At 48.6% G+C, this 21,673-nt stretch overlaps 1 protein-coding gene across 13 annotated transcripts in view; it reads right to left on the reverse strand.

Moving 5' to 3' along the window:
• Positions 1 to 21,673, reverse strand: part of MAP4 (microtubule associated protein 4) — a 138,786-nt gene that overhangs the window by 68,407 nt on the left and 48,706 nt on the right. For all 13 annotated transcript variants that reach the window (XM_038173900.2, XM_038173899.2, XM_038173898.2 and 10 more), the window contains one exon: positions 15,690 to 15,755. In XM_038173900.2, the coding sequence (XP_038029828.2) occupies positions 15,690 to 15,755 (66 nt within the window). The remainder of the gene's footprint in view (positions 1 to 15,689; positions 15,756 to 21,673) is intronic.

Below are 21,673 nucleotides of genomic sequence, written 5' to 3' on the forward strand. Positions count from 1 at the left end.
AATAAAGAATTGGCCAAATGACAAGTGGCTTGGCGATGTCAAGAGGAGAAGTATCTTGCCGGAGGAGCACAACTAGTCACGGAAGTCTGAAGGGCGAGAATCCAGGACAAGTCACATGTAAAATCTTCTATTATAATCTTAGAAAGGGTGCTGATGAAATGAGTTTAAAAGATGAAGTCAGCAGTGTCAGGGTGCCATCCAGAAGGAGTTGGTGATTTTGGTTATCAGAAAGTCTGACGTTATGAAATTCAAGGTCATGCCAGGGAGCAAACCAGGACCTAGCAGGAATTTATGCTGTGATCAGGGGTTTCAAGGAGAAACAGGCTGAGGTCACAAATCAAATACAGAAAGACGAAGCTGTGTGATGAAAAGAGACGAGAGAATGCAGGAGCCCAACAGGGAGGGGATGGCAGTTAGAGAACGGGAGCACTGGTGAGACAACAGCAAGACTTGTGCACAGCACATCACGCATCCAGCATCCTGGGACAGATTGGGAACGGGGACCTGGGACTGAAAGACGGTCTGTGGATATTAAAACTGTTCTGAATAGCGTGAAGAAAAGAGCAAGAATTCAGTTTAGTTTAGAAAAAAAAAAAATATATATATATATATATGGAAGAGGGAACAGATCTTTCTCCATAAATTTACAGGGGAAATTGCTAGGGAGCACCTCCCCGAAGTGTTTCCCCAGACTCCAAGCCAGAATTTGCACCAGAACAACTGCTCGTGTCATCTCCAGAGTATATTTAGCGTGGAATGAGAAGAAGCTTTCTCGGTAAGCAGCAGGGAAGGGAGGCAGCGAAAGGAGCCGAGCCCAGCCAGGCGCATCTCCCCTCCCTGCAGTGGCTGGGATCTGGATCTGATTACCCGCAAACACTCTTCCAGGCTCACGCTCACTTTGTAGTGCTATTAAATTAAAAGATGCACTTCGAGATTATTAATGATTGCTTCAGCATCTCAGTGGCACCGGGCAGCTCTGGGACGTGACGTGGGAACATCCCGGGACACGAGGCGCTGCCCTGGGCTCACCACCACGTAACCTCGAAGCCACAAACGGTTAGGACAGCAGATTGGGCTAAATTGTGAGGATTTACCCATGTCGTTTTGGGCTACAACCAGCACACTAAGCCCGAGTTGTACAAAAGGGACAGGGCTATGTACATGAACAACTGCATTTCAAAAGCTGCTTTCTTTTTCTCCTCTATTTCATGGTGAACACACTGCAAATAAAAATATTCTACAAAAACAAGTTGGATGGATGCAGTTAGCGTGTGAGCAAGCAGGAGACACTTTCAAAAAGTGACTCAAAAAGTGAGGGTCTGTATTTGTCTATGGGTTTGTGTAAATTGAATTAATTCTTTCCGTTCTTCACCAGCTCGCCATGGGACGTGGGGATGAACTACCAGGGCACTCTTGGACCCCTGGTGGGCAGCCGTTTGACATATTAGCATTCTAGCTTTTAATCTGCCCAGAAAAAAAAAAAAAAAGGACTCCAGAATTTCAAAACGCCATTGTTTAATCCTACGGTCATCTCCGAGGAAATTACCAATCCTCTTAAGTGCAAGTAACTGCAAAATCCCCAGCGTTCAGGAAGGGCAGAGGAAGACGGCGAGTTTAGCCCAAGGACCTGGTGTCTTTCTGCAAGACAGACGAACCTTGAGGGCACAGAAAAAGCCAACTTGTCACACAGAGCTACAGAAAATTCCTTTTCTTTTTTTTTAGATAGGTTAAATATAGAGTGCTCTAGTTAAAAGGAAGAAGGTTAAATAATGCAGCAACTCACACGACACAACAAAGCCAAGCAACCCTTCCAGATCATTTGTTTCTGAGGCTGAATCATGTTGCGTTTGCTTCCCAGAGCCTCATGTCACTTCTGGGCCATGCTAAGTCATTTCGAAGTTCAGAGCTGCCTACAGCATCAATAGTCTGGAGAAAAATCCGCAGCCCCCCAGCCATGCCATCGCTGCGGGGGGAGCTGCTCTCCTTGCAGAGCTGAGGATGCATCTGGCTGCTTGTGCTGAATCGATGCCCGTTAAGGAATCTCAATTTCGACCCAGCATTTTTCCAGTGAGCAGCTTATTTTGCCAGATTTATGGTCAAACATAAATCACAGCACCTCCTCGCTCCAGGAATCGTGATCCTACACGGTTCGTTCAGGCAGAAAGGAGCAGCTGCAAGTGACGCGGGACCGGTGCTGACACATCGAGGTGAGCTTTTATCACAGGGCGTGAAGGAAAGGAGGCGCTGCACTGTGCTTATCGACAGAAGTGGAACAAGGAACAACACACTCTTAAAAATAAAAATAAAATAAAATAAAATAAAATAAAATAAAATAAAATAAAATAAAATAAAATAAAATAAAATAAAATATAAAATAAAACTTTCCATTTTGCAGACTCCAAGAGCAGGATCCCAAGCATCCCTCACACCTTGTTTCGGAGTTTTATAACTCTGGAGAGTTAAAAACTGATTTTTCTTTTGATATTTAGTCAGCAATAACTTAGCCAACATCGGCAAACTTGCTGAGGGTGCCTCAATTTCACTGTCCGTGTCCCTGACAGATGTCCAACAGCTCTGGTCCTTATACCAACCCCCAAGACCACCACTGGTCACTGATCTCCACCAGGACATTGAGCCGCTGAGCACAACTCTCTGAGTGCCACCACCCAGCCAATTCCTCGCCCACGCAGTGCTGCACCCATCATATCCGTGTCTCTCCAGTTTAGAGGCAAGGATCCCAAGGGGGACAGGGCCAAATGCGAAGGGTCCGTGGCTCAGCCTCAGTGCCCAGGTGAGCTTTGCAACGGGAACATTTCCCTTTTCCAGCAAGGCTCAGATTAACCCAAGGTTACCCCTGGCACCAGTTGACACCGCCGAAAGGAGAGCGCTGCAATAACAACAGATGCGGTGCGGTTATAAAAGCGAAAATGCACAATATAATCAGCCTGACCCTATTTTCGGTGATGGGGCTGAAATGGAAGAAGATTACAGAGCTGTGGCCTCGGAGCGAGCTGCAAGCTGGAGCCCACGTGAGGGAAGCCTCCTCACCCCCAGGCCCACACCACACCACAGCACAGCACGTAGCGCTTCCCAAAGCTTTGCTAGGCAGGATGAAACCCCATTACACCAGGTGGTACAAACAAGAAGACAGCAGGTTTTAGAAAAGGAAAAAGAGTTGGAAAAAAAGAGAGCTTTAAACAAGAGAGCCTGCCCTTGGCACAAACCCCCCGGGGCCACTGCTTCCCCCTGGGGACGTGCGGCCGCAGCGCTGCGGGGCTGATCTGGTATTGCAGAGAAAATCTTACGAAGCTAAATAATTAAGCCAGATCTAGCAAAAAGGTGAGGATAAAATGTTTAGACACTTCCAAAAGCTCTATTTTGATGTGTGTTTCACAGCACGGTTTTTCTTTTGCTTTGACAAGCCTTGCAAGCACGAGCGGTGTTATCAACCCCAGTGATCCAGAGGGTCGCTGCAAAAGTTGTAGTATAAACCATCAGGATAAGCAACAAAAAAACTGGATGTTGTCCCAGGCATTAAAAAGGAAAACAAAGCATCTCTTTAACACGTTATCGCATTGCAGAGAGACACGTTAATCAAAGGAAAATCGGGTAACAGAAGCATAGGATGGAAGCATGACGCATCTTTGGGTGCCAAACCTGGATGGGCAAGTGGCCCTGCTTCTTTGCTGCAATAAACCTCGGGGTCTCTTCTACCTGCCTCAAAGGCTTGTTTGAACAATACCATTCTAAAATAACTGGACGTTGCAGCTGCGCTTTTTTTTACTGGGTTATCTATACAAAAATACGCTGGGTAAAACGAAAAAGAGACGAATTTAAGATGTAATTTCCCAAGCTCGTGGCTTGACCAGTTTAAGTAGCAGCTACTTGCTTGGGAAATTCAAACCCCACTGCTCCATCCAGCTGTCAGAGGCTCGCTAGAATGAATATTAAACACCACAAAATCTAAAGGGTTTTGTATTTCCATTTGAAAAATCTCATTAGGCCTCGCCGCACAGCTTTTAACAGCCTCCTTGATGTACGCATTACTTCATTGTAAGCTTTTCTCTTTTCTATTCAACAAGTTAAGTCAAGACGCCCGAGTCCACCTTTGAATCCAAGTTGAAAGGCAAAAAGGGAAAAGCAGAAGTAGCAGGTTGCTAGGAAAATACCATTTGAGGGAGACAATGCCATGGCAACGGTGTTTTTAAACAAGGAGGGCCCCTCCTTCTGCTCCACGTCCTCCCTGGAGCTTGCACCCCAGCACCTCCTGCCCCTGCACCAGCAGCCCCTTCGGACCCGGGCTGACACTCGGTACAGAAACTCGTTGGCTTTCTGCAAATCTCACGACCTCGCTCGCTCCCACCTCTTCCCTTCCTCATCTCAGTGATTTCTCTGCCGGGCACGCGGCGCTGCCACGGCCCAGCACAGCAGCGCTCTCGGCCAGGCGCCGGGGTCCTCGGTCGCAGGGGGTGCCCGGGGCAGGTTCCCTTTGCTCCTGGGGAAGAGGAGCATTTCGTAAAGAAGTTCCCGTGGGCTGACATGCTCCACTTTCCTGCAAATAACAGAGCTCGTTACACAACGGCTTAAGCTGATTTGATACGAGCGGCAAACAAGACTACGGCACAGGGAGAAAATCTTCTTGAGCCCGTCGGTTAACATATGTAAAAAGCTGACTGATTTATGTCAGCGGAGACAACTTGGGGATCTAATCAGCATCTCGAGGCAGCCAGCCAAAGATTTATCTTAGTTACAGCCCCTTCCCCGGAGTGGCAGTGAGTGCCGGCAGGCGCCAGCCCGATGCTCATTGCCAGGTGGGGCCCCAAAATTAACCCGGTCCTCGCGGGGAGAGCCCTGCAGCTTGGGCACGCTGCATTTTAGAGCCATGCCCTGCAGCCATTTGAGCTTGCTCAAGTCTTACATTGTGCCCTACAGGTGGTTAGTTGCCTGTTTTCTCGGGATATCAAGCTTTTTGGGGACAGAAATGCAAAAAGGACATCTTGAAGTGTTATTATGGAAAATTACTCGCTTTGTGTCTGAAAAAGTGGAGATCTGGAAAAAGATCTTGGTTTTCATTTAAAAATGATTAAAAACTTCTCTACATTAAATGATTTTTTTTAAAAACGGTGATTTCCTGCAAGATGCCAAAGCCAGGACAATCCTTTTATCCCTTGCTATCTGAGCACCACCATTCACTAAAACTGGGAACCAAAGGTTTTGTTGATTTTCTGCTCTGCTTTGGTCCTTTTGCTCTTTGTTCTCATCACCTGCTCTCTCAGTTATGAATGAACGATCACCCTGAGAGTCACTGGAGTTATTAGCACTGCTCCCTGAGCCTGCAGAAAACTCTGTTACTGCCAAAAGCAAAGCTGCTGGGGCCAGCCCGGCCGGCACGAGCACAGCCCGCTCCCTAAAAGCTCCGTGGCACGACCTTGCTGACATGCCCTGCCTGCTTTGAGCAGATCCCAGAATTTAGGGATTTACAGCCCTTGGCTGTGGGGCGCCCAGCACCGGGATGTGGAGCTGCTGGAGTCCAGGGGAGGCCACGGGGATGCTCGGAGGCTGGAGCAGCTCTGCTGGGAGGAGAGGCCGAGGGGTTGGGGTTGCTCAGCCTGGAGAGGAGAAGGCTGCGGGGAGCCTTCAGGGGCTGCAGGAGGGCTGGGAGGGACTCTTGGGCAGGGGGTGTAGGGATAGGATATGGGGTGACGGCTTTAAGGTAAAAGAAGGTGGGTTTGGGTTAGATCTGAGGCAGAAATTCTTTACTATGAGAGCGGTGACAGCACCTACCTGAGCTCAGGCACCGTGGGTGCTGCGGCTTTATCTGCAGGTAACAGCACTGCCCCTCCGTGCTCCTTCCTTAATCTGCACCCGTCGCTGATCAGAGGGGACTTCACAGCTCCACTCATCCACTACGAGCATTTATTCCCTTCCTATTGCATTTGGGGAAGTCTCAAAGCTTAGGGACAGGCTAATTAGAGAAGAAATAAGGATGCTGACGCAGAGACTCCACGAAGCAGTGGCAAGCACAGACAAAAGAGGAGCTGTGCTTCTGCTCCGTGTTCAGGGTAGAAGTGGCACCAAGATATGACAGGTGTAGCCAAGATCAGCTTCCTGTAATTATTTCCTTTTCCCAGGTGTTCATTAAAATGACCAAAATAGCAAGCTGAACCACAGTGCCAGGACTCTGAACCACGTCTGAAACAAATCCAAGAAGTTTCAGAAAAAAATATAGATATTTTTAACAGCATACATAAAGGACTTTCTCTGTCACCGTAAAACATCCCCATGCTTGCTCTGCTCTTTCTTAATTATTAATTAATTATTCTTAGTTACTAATTTTAAGCAGCCTGAGCATGAGAAGTTACTTCTATTTAACACACAGGCATGCACCTAACAGCTAAGTTATCGGTGAGATCTCTCTTGCTGCACCTGGAACAGGCAGAAGTGTTGGTATTTTGAGAAAACCGACAGGAGACCACCTACCATGCCACCAGATCACTGCACGAAGCACAGGCACAGGTGTTAGAGCAGGCACCACGCTGCAGTTCAGAAGAGCTTGTAATTTATTTTGCATAAATCCAAATAAACTTCTCTGATTTGTCTCTAGGAGGCAAGGAGCCTGCTACCAGCCAGCCCTGGCATCAGCCATCGGAGCAGCACAAAGGGACTGCTTTCACAGCAGGCAAGTCTTGCCTCGTTTTCTTATGTTCAGATGAACAAAATTTCAGATTTTAATTGTTCAGGTGAACTGCAGGAGAGAAGCTGCGCTGACCGCATCCCTCCGCAGAGGGGACGCGGCGCGCCCTGGTTCAGCAGGGCATTGAAGAGGCCGAGGCTCCTGCAGGTGACCTGAATTCTAGGCTTTCCTAAGGCTTCAGAAGGAAAGGGAATGCAAAACCTGTCATTCCGAAGGATTTCAAAGCCTGTATGTGTGTGTAGTGTGATACAGGTGAGCCTCCTCTGCTTGGATGGTCAGAGAAAACGTCAGCACAGCAGACCGACAAGCACGTTGCGCATCCAGAATCTGCAAAAGAAAACCCTCGTGTGGCCTCAGAAGCAGCTGTTTTTTTGTCATGATTATGTATCCACACAGCTGTGCCTCACGCTGCACTTCTGAGCCCTCGGATTCAGAAATTATTCTGTAATTAAGATGATCCACCAACAGCTAACGCAGGTATGGTGAACAAGGTGACCTACGGCTGCTCACTGCCAAAGAGATGCCCACGTCCACCTGACGTGCAGATATCCCTTACAGAAGTACGAGGAGAGCTGATCTTACAGCTGGAAGTAAATCTCTTAAACTATTGCTAGTCTGAAGTTCATTGAATTTAAAATAGAAATAAGTGCTTTGCTTTTTAAGTCGAGCATTTCTGGTAGTAAGCCCCTGTAAAAACGCAAGATTTGCAACATTCAGATGATGAAATCCAGGTGATGAAAAAATTAAGATCAGATGATTATGGCAAAAATGTTCCCTGGTCCTTACTCACCAAGGACTGTCCTGCCTTGTGGCAGTAAGGCAGTGATTACGAGTGGACATATCTTCACAAAACAGACAGCTAAACCCCAAAAACCTCCGAGGTGCACTGCCACATTTAAGCTTCCTCACTCTGAACTTTCAGCTGCAAAAAGAGGTTGTGTGAGTAGCAGCTGGCTCCTCCTCGACACGGAGTAATACATTTTCCCTGTGTCATCTTCCAAAGTCAGGGGTTTTCGAAGGAGCTATTCCCATGGTATCGAAAAATTCATTAAAAATTCATGCGGCTCTTTCAAGGTGCACACGAAAACGGTATCCTGAGCTGAACGGTATCCTGAAATTCACCAAACTACCCAACATCTTAACAGAAGGAGGGATGTCGAAAATTGCTGTAATATTTTAAAGCTACGCTGCCACCAAACATTGTGTGTGCTTAAAGACCTCCCAAAACAGCTTCTGAGTTGGTATCAGTCAGGTACCTTAAACTAGCGGGCTGGCAGACAACACAGGAGAGCCGTTTGGGTGAGCTGCACATCCAAGCTGGTCTCCAAGTCCTCCGCCACTGCATGTGGAGCACCCAGAGCCTGCTCATGAGCCGAGATTACACCGAGTGCTGCTCTGAACTCCTCTGCCAGGTGAAGAAAGCTGCAAGGGCTCCTCAGGTGAGCAGGCACCAGCTCCTCTGGAGCCCTGCACTGCAGAGCAGAAGTTTTCCTTTTCCACACTTACCCTCAGAAGCAAGGGCAACAGGATCAGCATGGACAGGAGCCAGAGCACGGAACAGAGCAGGAACAGCCCCCGCCTGTGCCCCCAGGGCTGCCGACCGGCTCCGTAGACGCCCACCTTCACCCTCCTCCTCCTCAGTCCTAAAAATAAGCACCCCCAAAAGATCAAGCAGACGCACACAAAAACTCTTAGTCATGCCAGTCTGAAGAACTAAATGAGCCTTGTGAATTATTCAGCTTCATGCTTTCTTTAGACTGAAGCAACACAAAATAACTCCTTCAGCAAATACGGCTGGATCCAGACCCATTCTGAAAAGCCTGAAGAGCTCTCCCCGAAGTCTGGGAAGTCTGAAGAGCCTTTATAAATAAAACCTCCTACCACCCATGAAATAAGCAGACAGGTGAAAGAGGAGAAAGAGCTTTAATAAGAAAAGCGCATTTTTAAGTGTCCTGTTTTCAAGATGCTAAAGGCAAGGAATATCTATATAATTTTAATAAGAACTTCCTCTAAAAGCAACTTAGTCATCAGTGAGAGGGGGGTTAGTTAAACTAATGAGGCAGCAAAGACTGCTAGGGAGGCAGTTAAATGCTCCCACTGTAGTCATCGGAATACTCCGAAAGGTTGTTAAACGTAGATTACCATTCCCAGCCACGTCATTTTTGTGTGAATCCTCGCAAAATCAGGTACCTTAAGCCACCAGATGTGCATCCACCGCAGAGCCCCGAGCAGTAAATGTTATTTATTTGCTAGTTTATACGTGCAGCACAACCCAACAAGATTCTCAGCACAGCACCACTCGTGAGAGGTTAGTTTGAGGTGTTTATTATGGTGTTTTATTCAACAGCGATACACAGCTTCACATCATACAAGGCATCGGAATCTGAGAAAAACCAGCAGTGACAGCAGACAGGCTTATTAGCACAGAGGAGGTATAGTATGTTCTGAAAACACTGCATTGCCTCCCAAAACCGGACAAAATAACATGAAATTTAAACAGAGGAATACATTTGGTAGCTACCCAGCTTTCCGGAAAAAAAAAAGATACAAAAATAAAGACACTCTCTAGCATATCAATTTTCTGCCCTAGGTTTTCAGGGAGGTGCGTGTACATTTTCTGGGGGTGAGCGGAGACGCGACACGCCGCGCCGACCCCCCAGCATCCCCGCCTCCCCTCGCAGCATGCATCCCCAGCACAGCCCCACCACCCTTCTGCCCCAAAAAACACCCCTGGGCTGTTTTCACATCACAGGGCTCGTGGTAAGGAAGGTGGGCACAGAGACATAGAACCCAGCAGCTCTTCCTCTGCCTGAACTTTATACTCAATGCAAACCTAATGACATTTAAAGGAGGATAAAGACATGGGGGGGAAGTGGCAGTGCGATGGAATGAGTGATTTGTGCTAGCGTGAGCAGCTGACAGAGGCTGAACCCTGGGTGCCCTGCTCTCATTAGCAGCCCTTGCACTGCTCGAGGCGATGCTGGGGTGGTTCAGGGCTGGTCGCAAGCCCGACCCCGCTGTGCTGAGCCCTCCCGGCACCGCTGGCCAGCAGCTCCCCCGAAGCAGGGCCTTAAAACTTTGCTGTGCCCCGCTGCAGTGAAGCACTGCAGGGGAAGAGGCTCTGCAAGCTGTTACTCAGTCTGAAAATTCCTCTGATTTATTATTTACTTTCTGTTTCTGGGGCACCGGCGGCTAAACCCACTTAAGGCAAAAGGTGAGAAAGCTCGATTTGTGGCACCAAAGCTAAAATGCCTGCAATGCTGCCTCGCTCCAGAGTCAGCCATGCCAAAAGGCAGTTACAGGAGGTCTTTAAAATACGTCTGTCTTTATGGGAAACAAAACCAGGAGGAGGAAAGCACTTCATGCCCAGAGGAAAGGGCCAAGCACCCCTCCTTGCTTCATTGCACTGGGGGGGCTCTGGCCCCAGAGGTGGAGGCTGCTGGCCTCGTGCTGCCACACAGCTCATCTCCAGTACCACCAGAAAGGCAGGGGACACCCTCATGGCCCTTTTTGCCACTGTGGCTTGGATCCCAGTCACCTCTCCGGCCCTACTCCACGGGCAGCGGCCATTTTTGTACCTCAGTCACGGGCTGGGCCCAGCGGCTGCAGGCCTCACGTCACCAACGTGATGGCTGTCAGGAGAGGAGCCTGGCTTGTAGGCACACAGGTATCACCCCAGTGCTGCTGTCTCAGCCCAGCAAACTGGCACCACGAAGCTATCAGCTGCTAAGGAGGCTTGGGATGGTGGGCAAAGCAGTTACGTTCCCACCGACTCAGAGAACGGAAGCCTCGGGCCCTGCCGCCCATGATTACGGGCCACTCACTGCCACAACTCCGGGCACTATCGCCCTGGGGGGAGCCTGTGAGGGCTCAAAAAGTCATGGAGATTGGCTGGGTCACTCTCTGAGACAGCTTCAGAGAGAACCTTGAGGTGGTGTAACTGCAGCACTCATTCCCAGTGCAATATTCTCACAGGAAATCATTAGCAGGCCAGCACCACAACACGGCCAGGTGCTAGCAGGGCACTGGAACATTCACGTGCAGGCCACTCTCTTCACAGAGAGAAAAATTATTTTTTTTTTAGGCCAAATGCTCAGCATAAGAGCTTTCGGCAATTTGGAGAATCGTGTTCTGCCTCTGGATTTTGATTCAAATAAATCCTGTACTTGACTCGCCTTCAGTACCTGAGAATTTCACCTGCACAACTCTACTGTCCTCAAAGAAAACATCTACTGGTCTACCAAAAAGCCTGAGCTTGCCTCATTTAAAATACTAGAATTTAAAATACTAGCGTCCTAGTAGTCTCTCAGTTATTCCCTTCTCCTGAGCTTTATCTGGTAATGGTAGTAACCAAGTAGTAACTACGCTTTTGGAATTGCAAGGGGCTGGCTGACCTCCTGCAGTTCTGCTTCAGGTTCAAATGGACACGCTCCTCTTGGTGTTGCTGGAAACTGCTTTAACTATTCCAGGCTAGATTTGGCAACCTGTTCACGGGTCTTTTGTTTCTCTCGGAGTTGGAAGGGGCAGATTTTTTGACAGACTTTTTTCTGTGGTAGGTATAATTTCATCCAGGTACGCTGTCATACCAAAATGGAGCTAAAAGCACACAATTAAGGAAAGGCTTACCTCCAAGGGTTGTGAGAGGCAGTACGATAACAAAGCAAGCCTACAGAGGCAAGAAGCTGGGGCTGGTCATTCTCTTTTATTCTCCCAGTTGATGGCAATCCTTCAACCCACCCCTCTCAAACCAAAGAGGAACCTCCTGTACCTCAGTAAGCAAGGTTATTCCTAATCTATTTTTCAAGTCTTCCTAATGAATGTTATGAAGTGGAAACACTCATTTTGACAATGTCAGTGTTGTTAAAGATAAAAACCTCACATGAGAAGGTTTCAAAGCAGCAGGGGTAAAGGCAAGTAGCGTTATTCTAGGCTGTGGTGAGCAGGGGGAGAAGGGAGAGGAGCTGCAGTCATGGTGCACCCATCCGCATGAAAGCACAACTTTAACACCAAACCTTCTGTCATTAAGCATCCATGAAAAAAAAAGGATTTAAATTAAATTTAAAGGTGGTTGAACTGAAAATGGAGCCGTAGTTGTGATTTGGATACAGTGGGAGTGCTGACATAGTGCAGTTAAAAACCATCATGCACGTTTGTGCTTACACAAAGAAAGGAAGGTTTCAACAAGCACTGCAGAGCAGAGGGAGGAGGAGAAGGGCTGATCGGCCGACAGCACAGCTACCCTTTGGTTTCTTCTACACGTAAAGTCCAAGGATGTAAAGCAAGAGCTCTGTAAAATGCTGAAGATTTTAGAAGTGTAATGGCAGGTAGAAAAGTACATTGGTCTTGTAACAGTGGCAGCCCCAGTGTTAGGAGACAGTCTAGGCTTCTAGGAGGAGAAAATAGAAGAGAGGAAAAGAAGTAGGAGAGGGAAAAGGGATGGGGAAAGGGGCAAAAAAGCGCAAGTCATTAGTAAACATGAACATTCAGGTAGCACACTGCACAACAAGCAATATTTCATCTAGTGCAGCCAGGAGATTTGCCAAAAGCCAGATTAGAGACACGTGATATTTTGCTCTTACAAGTGTCCGAAAATACATCACCAGCCATGCTACGGCATGACGCTGTGCCACATGCAGAAATTAGCTGTGATAAATCGAGATTAGTGACAAATTGCTACCAAGAGAGCAGCAGCGCAGGATGCTGCTTGTGAGCACAATTTGCACTGAAAACGGTTACAAACTATTTTTGTGACCTGATCTCAGAGGAAAGACAAGCAGGCTGGCTTGGAGAGAAAGTCCATCTAGGGGAAGTATGGACCCGAGAGCGATACTTCCCCAGGTAACTTCTCTTCCAACAAGAACGAGAGCTATCACGTTAATCCATTTGATTGTCCTTGACGGATTTCTTTGATAAATTTGTCTTTTTTTAAAAAAATATATATACAATTCCTTTGAACTCTGGGCAAATATCCTGCAGTAAGGAGTTGCAAACATTGCACTGTTCAAAAGTTACTTCTGTGTGTTTTGCTTTCGACCTGCTGTAGCTTGACCAGGCACTTTGTAGGTTTTGTTTTGCATGGTGAAGGTTAACAGCCATCCCAACCCTACTACCTGTGTGCTGCCAGCAACCACCAGCTGCTCCCCAAACCAGTGCCCACCAGTGATTCCCCACAGCCGTCCCGGGCCTGGCCCCAAAGTCCTGCTCTCCTATTTGTCCTTATAAGGAAGAAAAACCCGATAGAGGCTTTGTGGGCAGGCTGAGGGCCCGAGCCCGAGCTCCTGGTCTGCAGCTCTGCAATTCTCAGCAAAGCAAAACAAAGAAGCCACCCCCCCAACCCAAAGAAACCGGTGCCCCACCGGGCTCAGCCCTGCCAGGAGCCGGGCTCCAGCTCTGCAGCACGACACGAAGGCTGCTCGGGGCCCTCACGCACAGGCAACGTGAAGGCAGCTTCCCTACCTCTGCTTTATATTCTTCAACAGCGAGCTCCACGCATCCCTCCAGCTGCCGTGTGAATACATCACGCTGTAATAATTCGGAGGTTAACCTGGGTTTTGCCCCCGTGTTACAGTCGTTCTGGATTTACGCCACCTTCTACATTAGTAGGACTTTGCGCGGGGCAACCGGTCAGGAGGCAGCGCGGGCTGCCAAGGCAGCACTAAGATTTCAGCCCCAATTCTAGCCTCTGCATGCACATACACCAGATGTCTGTAGATTATGTTGCATGCCATAAAACATTAACAAGTCAACACCTTGTTTTATTTGATAGGTGAAAAAAAGTGTAGCGATGCTTCCTGGGAGACCTAGCCTGGAGCGGTAAGCGGATATTTGGATTTGCAAAGAGCCTGACTACAGCCTTCCCCTTTACCTATGGCATTTCAGAATCCAACCCAAACACAACTCTGCTGTTAAAAGCTCTCTGTGGCTCTTAGGACAGCTTTTTCCTGCAGAAAGCTGGGTTTGGGGAGCATCATCCTTACCCCTCTCTCTGCTACTCCTTTCCTACCTCTGCACCAGGCCCACACTGCACAATCCACGAGAATCACTTCAGCTTCAAAAAGACAAATCAGGAAGGAGATCCAGTTGAAAACAAACAAGCCAGCCAAAAAACTGAAGGTGGCTTACGGCCAGGGACAAAAGGATGTAGGCAGCACCACCTCCCCAACGCAGAAGCAGGCCCTACTGACGTCTGTCCCCTGCCCTGGAACAACTTCCCTCTATTTCTGCAGAGCGTCAACTCTTCAACTCTCTGAAAAAAACCTCTATTATCTGCTTAAAATTAGCATTTATCACTTACTCTCAAATGTATAAGCACTGATTTTTTAATTATTCTATATGGAAGAGGGTAGGGGGAAAGAAACCATGAAGTAATTGTGTAGATCTTGTGTTATTCCGAAAAACCTCATTAACTTGATGCCTGTGACTGTTTCCCTTCTGACACGCTGTTTCTACCACTTTGATGTCATTTTTAGACAGTCTTCAACATGAAAAAAAATTAAACCCCACCCCACAAAGATGGAACATATGAATAAATTAAAAGGCTGCAGACACATAAAAGAATCTTTGATCAAAATTGTTAGCATCTCGCACATGAAGAGTTAAACCTCCAGAAAGCTAGCGTTAAAAACTATCAGCCATTTTAAAACACAAATTCAGAAGTTCAATAAAAAAATACCAATGCATTTAAATAGTCCTACCTGACGTGTCGTAAGTCTGATTTTATTATGTACCAAATAGAGAGGAAGTATCCTTAGGGAGGTTCAGAAGTGTCCTTAATTTCAGTTCTACACTAAATTACAAAAGATGCACCTCTTCCTTTTGACCAGATTTACAATGGCAAATTAAGCACACAGATCGTGTTTTAACTTACCATCCTCGATAAGAACACACTAACGAGAATTGAAAAAAGGACATTTTTCATTCATCCTTGTCTCTCCCACTCCTGTTAAGTTCACCATGATCTGGATTATTTTTGTCTCGGGGCTGCACCTACGGACTAGCAAGGCTGCGGGTGCTGGGAACATCGCACGCCTTGGCGATGACCTGGCCTGCTAAAGCTGAGCTGGAGATCATTGAAAGGGACACCAAGAGAACAGCTCCTGCCGATGCCAGGATGACAGTCAGCTCTATCTCCGGCCTGTCAAAGCCCACACCCTCCCCATCAAGAAATAACCAAGTTTCCAGTGGCTCATACACACAGACTCGGAGTTCAGCGCTGCTCACACCGAAGAGTTCGGCTGGAATTTGATGGGAAAGCTGAGTCACAGCGAGAACGTCTCATCGGAGGGAAATGGCATTTGTCACTAAATATAACTGTTAAAGACAGCTAACTCCAGCATATGCTATGCTGATAGCAAGATCAGTTACTTTCCAGATTCCTTGCAAGTCTGAAATACTGGTCCACTTAATTCATAACCAGTTTCTTGCAGAATGAGGTGGCCTCGTGCTGTTCCAAAGACCTCGGTTTCGGCTTTGGCAGCACACTGCTACAGAAATTATTGTGAGCAACTTAGAGAAGGGCAGTTATTTAGGGTGGAAGGAGCTGGAAAAGCACAAGAGAAGCTGCAGAATGATCAGAGCAGCGTAGTTTCACTGGCAGCTATGAAAAAAATGCATCAAGGGATGACGTACTCAGAAGAAACCTCACCGTCAGCCTCACTGGGAGCAGAAGTCACAAGGGTCAGGGTAGAGCTCAGGTATGAATGTTACGGATTCCCTGGAAAGCCATTAAGGTATCCATGCCCTAGATGTTACCTTCCCAACATTGGCCATGGATAATGCCCACAGTGCCTTCGGAGTGCTTTATGCATATAAGCAATTTCAAACCCAAAAGAAAATGGGAGATTTATGAAGAATTTGAAACAAAATAGGTAATTTAAAAAGCCCTTTGTGGAGAAGTACTAGTTAAAGACGACTGCATTTGGTCAAAACGAGGTTACAGCTGTTCCAAGGACAGATACAGACAACGATGTGATTCATTCAGACATCAAGCACTTACCTGGGCGGTGATCTTCTATTCCATGGTCACCATTTTCTAGAACCGTTGGCCCAGAAGCCGAAGTATCTGCAACAAACGATAGGCAACGTTGGTGTTGGATGAAATCAATCTTAATCCAAAAAACAAGGCAGCACTGGTGTTATCAAACACAAAGAATTTTTCCCCAGATTTGTTTCTGAAATGAAGGCACCCACGTTGTGCTGAGCCTGCGCACCTCGAACCCCAAAAGAAGAGCTGGCACAGAGCACCTGGTCCCATGATGGACACCCAAGGCACAGTTGGCTATTTGTACCATCACCCCAAATAAAACCTTCCTAAGGGCCAGCACTGGACCACTGGGACTCCAGATTTCCTTTAAGGGGTGTTCTGGGATTTTTAATCCTATTCTAAAGATAGGGGTCCTTCTTGCTACGCTGCATAGAAATACTCATTGAAAAGGCTGCTTTCAGTCAAAAACTTGTAATCTTCCGCACAAGATTTACTCTAAAGATGCTTATGTCTGACTTCCTGAAGCAACTTTACTCCAAATGGAGCATACACAGAGGTGAGCGGTGCCTCTAGTCACTCAAGTGCCCTTTACAAATCCTGGGGCCTGATGTGCTGCACCCATGAGTGCTGCGGAAGCTGGACAACATCACTGTGAGGCCACTCCTGGGTATCTTTGAGAGGTTCATGGTGACTGGAAGAGTTTCCTGAAGGCTGGAAGAAAGCAAACATCACTCCCATCTTCAAAAACAGCAAGAAAAAAAAAAAACAGGAGCTACAGAGCCATCAGCCTCACCCTCTAGCACCTTTTGGTGGGGACTGAAGATCTCCATCTCAGCTCTGACAGCACATCGCTAAAGCAAACATCAGGGAGAGACTTAAAGAGGGGTTGGTTGGGGTGGAAGACAACCAAATACAAAAGCTTGTAAGACAGCAACCACCGGGAGATTTACTGAATACATTCAAGGATATTCTCAGTTCCAAATCTTGTTCCAACACAGAAAAAAATCAAGAGGCACTGGGATTCACGCACTGAGCTTGGACGGCGTGGCAACAACATGAGACCTGGTGGGAGTTGAGGCACCTCAGAATCAAAGAACTGGGCTCTAGCCTGGACTTTGCCATCTGCTCACTGGGCAGGATTTAATTAACATACAGTAACACGATGTTTTTAAGAAGCACACTTCTTGTTCTGGTAAGCAAACAGCTTTTCCTGTTCATCGAAATACGCTGGTGAAATTCTATCTTCTCCCCTAACCTTTACGCCGGGCTGCTGGGAGTCAATCACCCTGACCAATTTGGCAAACTGCTTGAGGATTTGGTCTATTTTTAGCGAGTGAGATCAGACTGTGGTCCTTACAGAAGCAGCTGGATTAGGCCAGCATTAGTACTAGAGCAGGCTGCCAGCAGCACGGGGTCTCTGCACCCCCAGGACAGGTGAACATCACGAGGCCGTTTACATAAATGAAAGGCATCGTTCTTGCAAAAAGCACCAAATCTTAAAATGTTTTCTAATTTCTTCAATAAGCTCATCTTAATCTCTGTGAATTTAGGCTGTTTCAGGACTGGAGAAGTGGGAGGAATCACTCCACAAACGACACCATACAGTGTTAATTAAGCTTAACGAGTGGCACAAGCCCTAAGAGCAGTCCAGCTCCTCAGGACGTTTGCTCTGCTCACTGTAATGGCTACAGAAACCTAAAAGCCATTCAAATCAAATCACTCCCCAAAAGGCAGCTGGAGATGCTGCCGTCCCTTCCCTGAGCCCAGGCCATTTTAAAACAAAGCTACGTTACCAGTGGACGTCGGGCACAGCACTTCAGGGCTTCATCCAACTCGTGGGGAAGCAAAAGGGAAGTCTTTCCAGTTAGTTCAGCGGCTCATGCTGGTGTTTTACAGAAATCCAACATGAACTTGCCAGACAGCTTATAGAAAAACATACACCTACATCCTTTTCAAGTAGCTGAAAATACTACAGGAATCCCTGGACCTGTTTCTTAGCAGTTAAACACACCAGCTCCTCCTGCTGTCAGTCTTCACAAGGTCTGGTACTTACTGTAACAGCAGAGCAGGCTGAGCCAGTAACTGGGAAACCTGCTGCCAGTCCCTGGGGGTGCTCATCACATCACGCAAGGAGAGAGCGGGGGCACGGGGCGGCTCGCACATCGGCTTCGCCAAGTGGAAGGCCGGGTGTCCTGGGGAACAGCGGGGTCTTACAGGGGATCTCCAAGGCATTACACAGCAGCCAGTGCTCAGCCCAAGTGCAGGAGCTGTGAGCTTTCTCGAGCCCCACTCATGTGGGTGCGGTAACACTGGTTTAATGAAGGAGCTGGCAGTGCTGTTACAACCACGGCTTTGAAGGCTCGAGTCATGGTACACGTCCTAAGAGGCTTTTTGTGGTGGGGAAATGAGCAGCAGCCCCGCTTCTGCCACCCACGGACACTTCAGGAGCTTAATCTGCAAGTGGAAACGTGAGCACAAGTTCTGGTTTAGGCTGGGCACCATCACACTGCTTTGAGCCATCCCAACATGAACGTGACGCCTCGCTCAGCCGACCGGCCACTGGGAGGTCTCTGCTCCTGGTGCCTTAAAACCAGGACTCTGGATGATTGCGAACATGACTAAATACTGCATATTCAGACTGTTTGCATACTTTTAATACCAGCTTCAGGTTGTAAAAGTGGTCATTTGTAGCCTGGGCTGGTAGCGCGGGTGAGCAGCTTGTGTGCAGCTGGGGACAGCCTCCACCCAGTGGTGCTCGTGGCAGGTTGATGCACTTCAGTTATTCAAACACTTCATCTGAAGAAAACTTTCATTTTGACTGATCTCCTAGGTAGCAAGAGATCCAAGCCAGCTGTCTGTTATCAAAGCCAGGACAACACACCCTCCCCTACCGAGGCCTCTGCAAATGTAAAATGAAACCAGAAAGCCACCAAAATGCTACTCAAGACATGGTGTTCGATTCATCTGCTCCTTTGGCAACCTAAAGTTGAGCTTAAAGTCTCATTTTAATGTGGCCAGTTGAGTGTTTTGGTTTGGAGAGGCCCTCTCCTGAAGGTGAGCCCAGCACACGTGTGCAACGTGCCTCCGCGCTGCCTTGGCAGGACGATGAGCAGGTGAAGCGCTTTCCTTTAACGTTTGGCTTCCTTGGGAGACGAGCTTCCAGCAAATCAGGTCAAATCAAACACGCGCTGCCATGAAAACAACTCCCAGCAGTGGAAGGTTTTGATTTTTATGCCTCTGAAGGTCAGCTCCTCTGGAGCAATCAGATTCACTTTAGGTAACCGAGCGCAAGTGTGAGAGCACCCGGGCAGCCTGCGGGCCGGGGCTCCTCCCCTCCATATTCTAAATTGCTTAAAACCAAAAACCCTGTCAAGATGTTGTAACTACATAATCCTCATCAGAATCACAAGATGGTATTTGCATCTGGCCGGTGGATCAAAGGATTGTTTTTATATAAACAAATTTCAGGCAGCATTTGCTAAACCCCATAATCTGAAGCGAGCGGGCAGCGCCGATACAACCCCTAATCCCCGGGGGTGGCTGGGCACGGTGCGCACGGCAGCGTAACCACAGCTCCACGCGTTCCCACCAGCCGTGCTGGAGCACCCAGGGGATTTTGGAGGCCCGAAGGACACCAGAGACAGCAGCCAGGCTGCGGACACAGCCCCTTCGGCTCCATGGTTCAGCAGCTTGCTGCTCCTTTGGGTGTGCAGACGTGGTTGGATGCAGCTTGTCAGAGAGCTCGGATAAAAGACTTGGGTGGGAACAAACCTGCTGATAAACTGCACACCACGCAGTCAAAACTAGCTGGAAACTCTGAAATAAGTAGCTTAGGCTGTTTCAGTTCAGACATTTAAATATTCTGCCTCCAAACAGCTTCAGAACAGGCGTCAAGCTCATCTCCCGCAGTCGTAAGGCGGCTCACAGCTCAGCTTGCCTGACGGCATTCCCGTAGGATGTAAGCACTCGGATCACATTTCCAAGCTTCCCCTTCTAACCATCAGAATTAAAGACAATTTGACTTTAAAGGCAGCCAGGGCTCGCTAGGTTCTGTGTTTCTGGGACGCCAGGGCGTTGAGAAGCACACTCGGGCTGCTGGGCGCGTTGGCAGACGCAGGGCTGTGCCGGCGGGTCAGGCATCCACAGGCAGCAGGGCAGGAACACAAATCCTGCTCTGCCCTGCCCCTTCTCCTCCCCTCTCCTTTCCTCCTGCAGTAGGAAGCTGGGAAGTCTCACCAGCTGGAGGACCACTGCCTTCGATGGTGTTCAATCCCAGGTGGCAAGCAGGGCTGGCTAGCTGAACTCAATTACCCCGGAGATCCTACAGTCTGTGCAAAACGACTGCCCTAAAAAAAATCCAATCATCCTGCTTTGTCAGCTAACTCAGCCAGATCAATTCCAGCACTTTATTTCAGAGAGCATTGAAAACATGTCAAGAACACTTCAGCTTATCAAGATGATGCCCAAGGCTCCCGGCTCCTCGAGCAGTGGGAAGGGACCAACCCAGGGCGCGGGCGGCTTTGCTCAGGAGCACGCAGAAGGGCAGTGCCTGGCTTTTCGGGACTGCCTGCACACTTTGGGTACAAAGTGCCCGACGGAAACCCTCTGCAAGGGGGCACGGGCAGATTAAAAAGCTCAGCCCATGCTCAGTGCTTGCTTTTGTACAATTTTGTACAATGATTCACGCTTGCAAAAGCAAGGCCTGCAGTCCCCTGCGAGAGAAGCTCACTCCTCCTGCGGAAAGGGAAACGACAGGAGGGGAGCGCTGCGGTTTGGCTCCAGCTTCCAGGCTCTGGGGATGTGATTTGTTCCTGCACCAGGAGGATGCTCAGCTCAGCTCAGCCCTGCTCAGCTCGGCTCAGTCCTGCTGCTCAGCAGGGTCCAGCCGGCAGCACCGCGCAGCGCCAGCAGAGCCATCTCGTGGTGAGAAGCCCCAACGTGACCGCCCATGGCTAATCCAGAGGCCTTCCTCCAGCATTCGCACCCTGCCCAGGATTTGCTTTCCTCTAAAAATCACCTCTGAATTAGGGAGCTGGGTGAGCACAGGATGTGCATGTCTGCATCGACGTGCTCGAGGCCACGAGCAGCTACGGCACGGACTCAGCTTTGTCCTGAACTACACGATGCAGCCGTGCAGAAACACGGTGTGGGTCCTCACCCGAAATTCATCCCACAGGAGCGCTGCTGCCCTATGAAAGCTCTTACAGTGTTGCTTTTGCCTCTCAGCTAGCATTCACTCCCACCCAAAGATGCAAATCCCTTACTTTAGGTAAACCCAGCGGAGAGCTGCCCTCGTGTCCATCTGGAAACTGCTCCGGGACTTTGGTGGGAAGCTCCAAAGCATCCCCTAAATTCCTGGGGACAAAACCTGGGACTTGGAACTGGTGAGGGAAGCTTGCTGCAAACAGCACAAAGCCCCGCATGCACCCATAGCAATCCTTCAGCATTACGTAAAGACCACGGTGCCCTAAGAGGATTACCCCAGAATTCACCAAGTTATGATGCCCAGCCAGGTGCCAGAAGGAATAAAACCCTTTCCAATGATACTTGAGAAATTAATTATCATTAAAGCTTCACCTAGGACACATTTAGCTGACAACTGCTCATCACTTTTTCTTCTTTACCTCTCTGCACTTGGAGTTTACTGGTCTGAGCTGGGGTCCATCTGACCACTGGACTTGCCTGATCTGGCTCCTGAGTTCAGAAAAGAGTGGAAAAAAAAAAATCCTGGAGCAGCGATGGAAGAGCTGGAGCCCGCCAGGACGCGTGACGAAACCTCTTCTGACTGGGGAGAGGCAACGTCAGTACCGAGGCCGTGCTGTCGGACCACATTTGTGCCTTTCAGCATAAATAAACTAACAGGCAGGGGCTGCAGAGCCCGATCCACGACTGCTGCGCTCCTCTCCCCGAGGACAGCAGGGCGCTGTGCAGCCCGGAGGCAGAAGCCTCGTGCCCAACGCCCCCAGGAGCTGCAGCAGAGGGCGGCTTCCCCTCTG

The sequence above is a fragment of the Anas platyrhynchos genome, chromosome 2 (genome assembly GCF_047663525.1).
Source record: "Anas platyrhynchos isolate ZD024472 breed Pekin duck chromosome 2, IASCAAS_PekinDuck_T2T, whole genome shotgun sequence".
In the NCBI taxonomy this organism is placed as follows: Eukaryota; Metazoa; Chordata; class Aves; order Anseriformes; family Anatidae; genus Anas; species Anas platyrhynchos.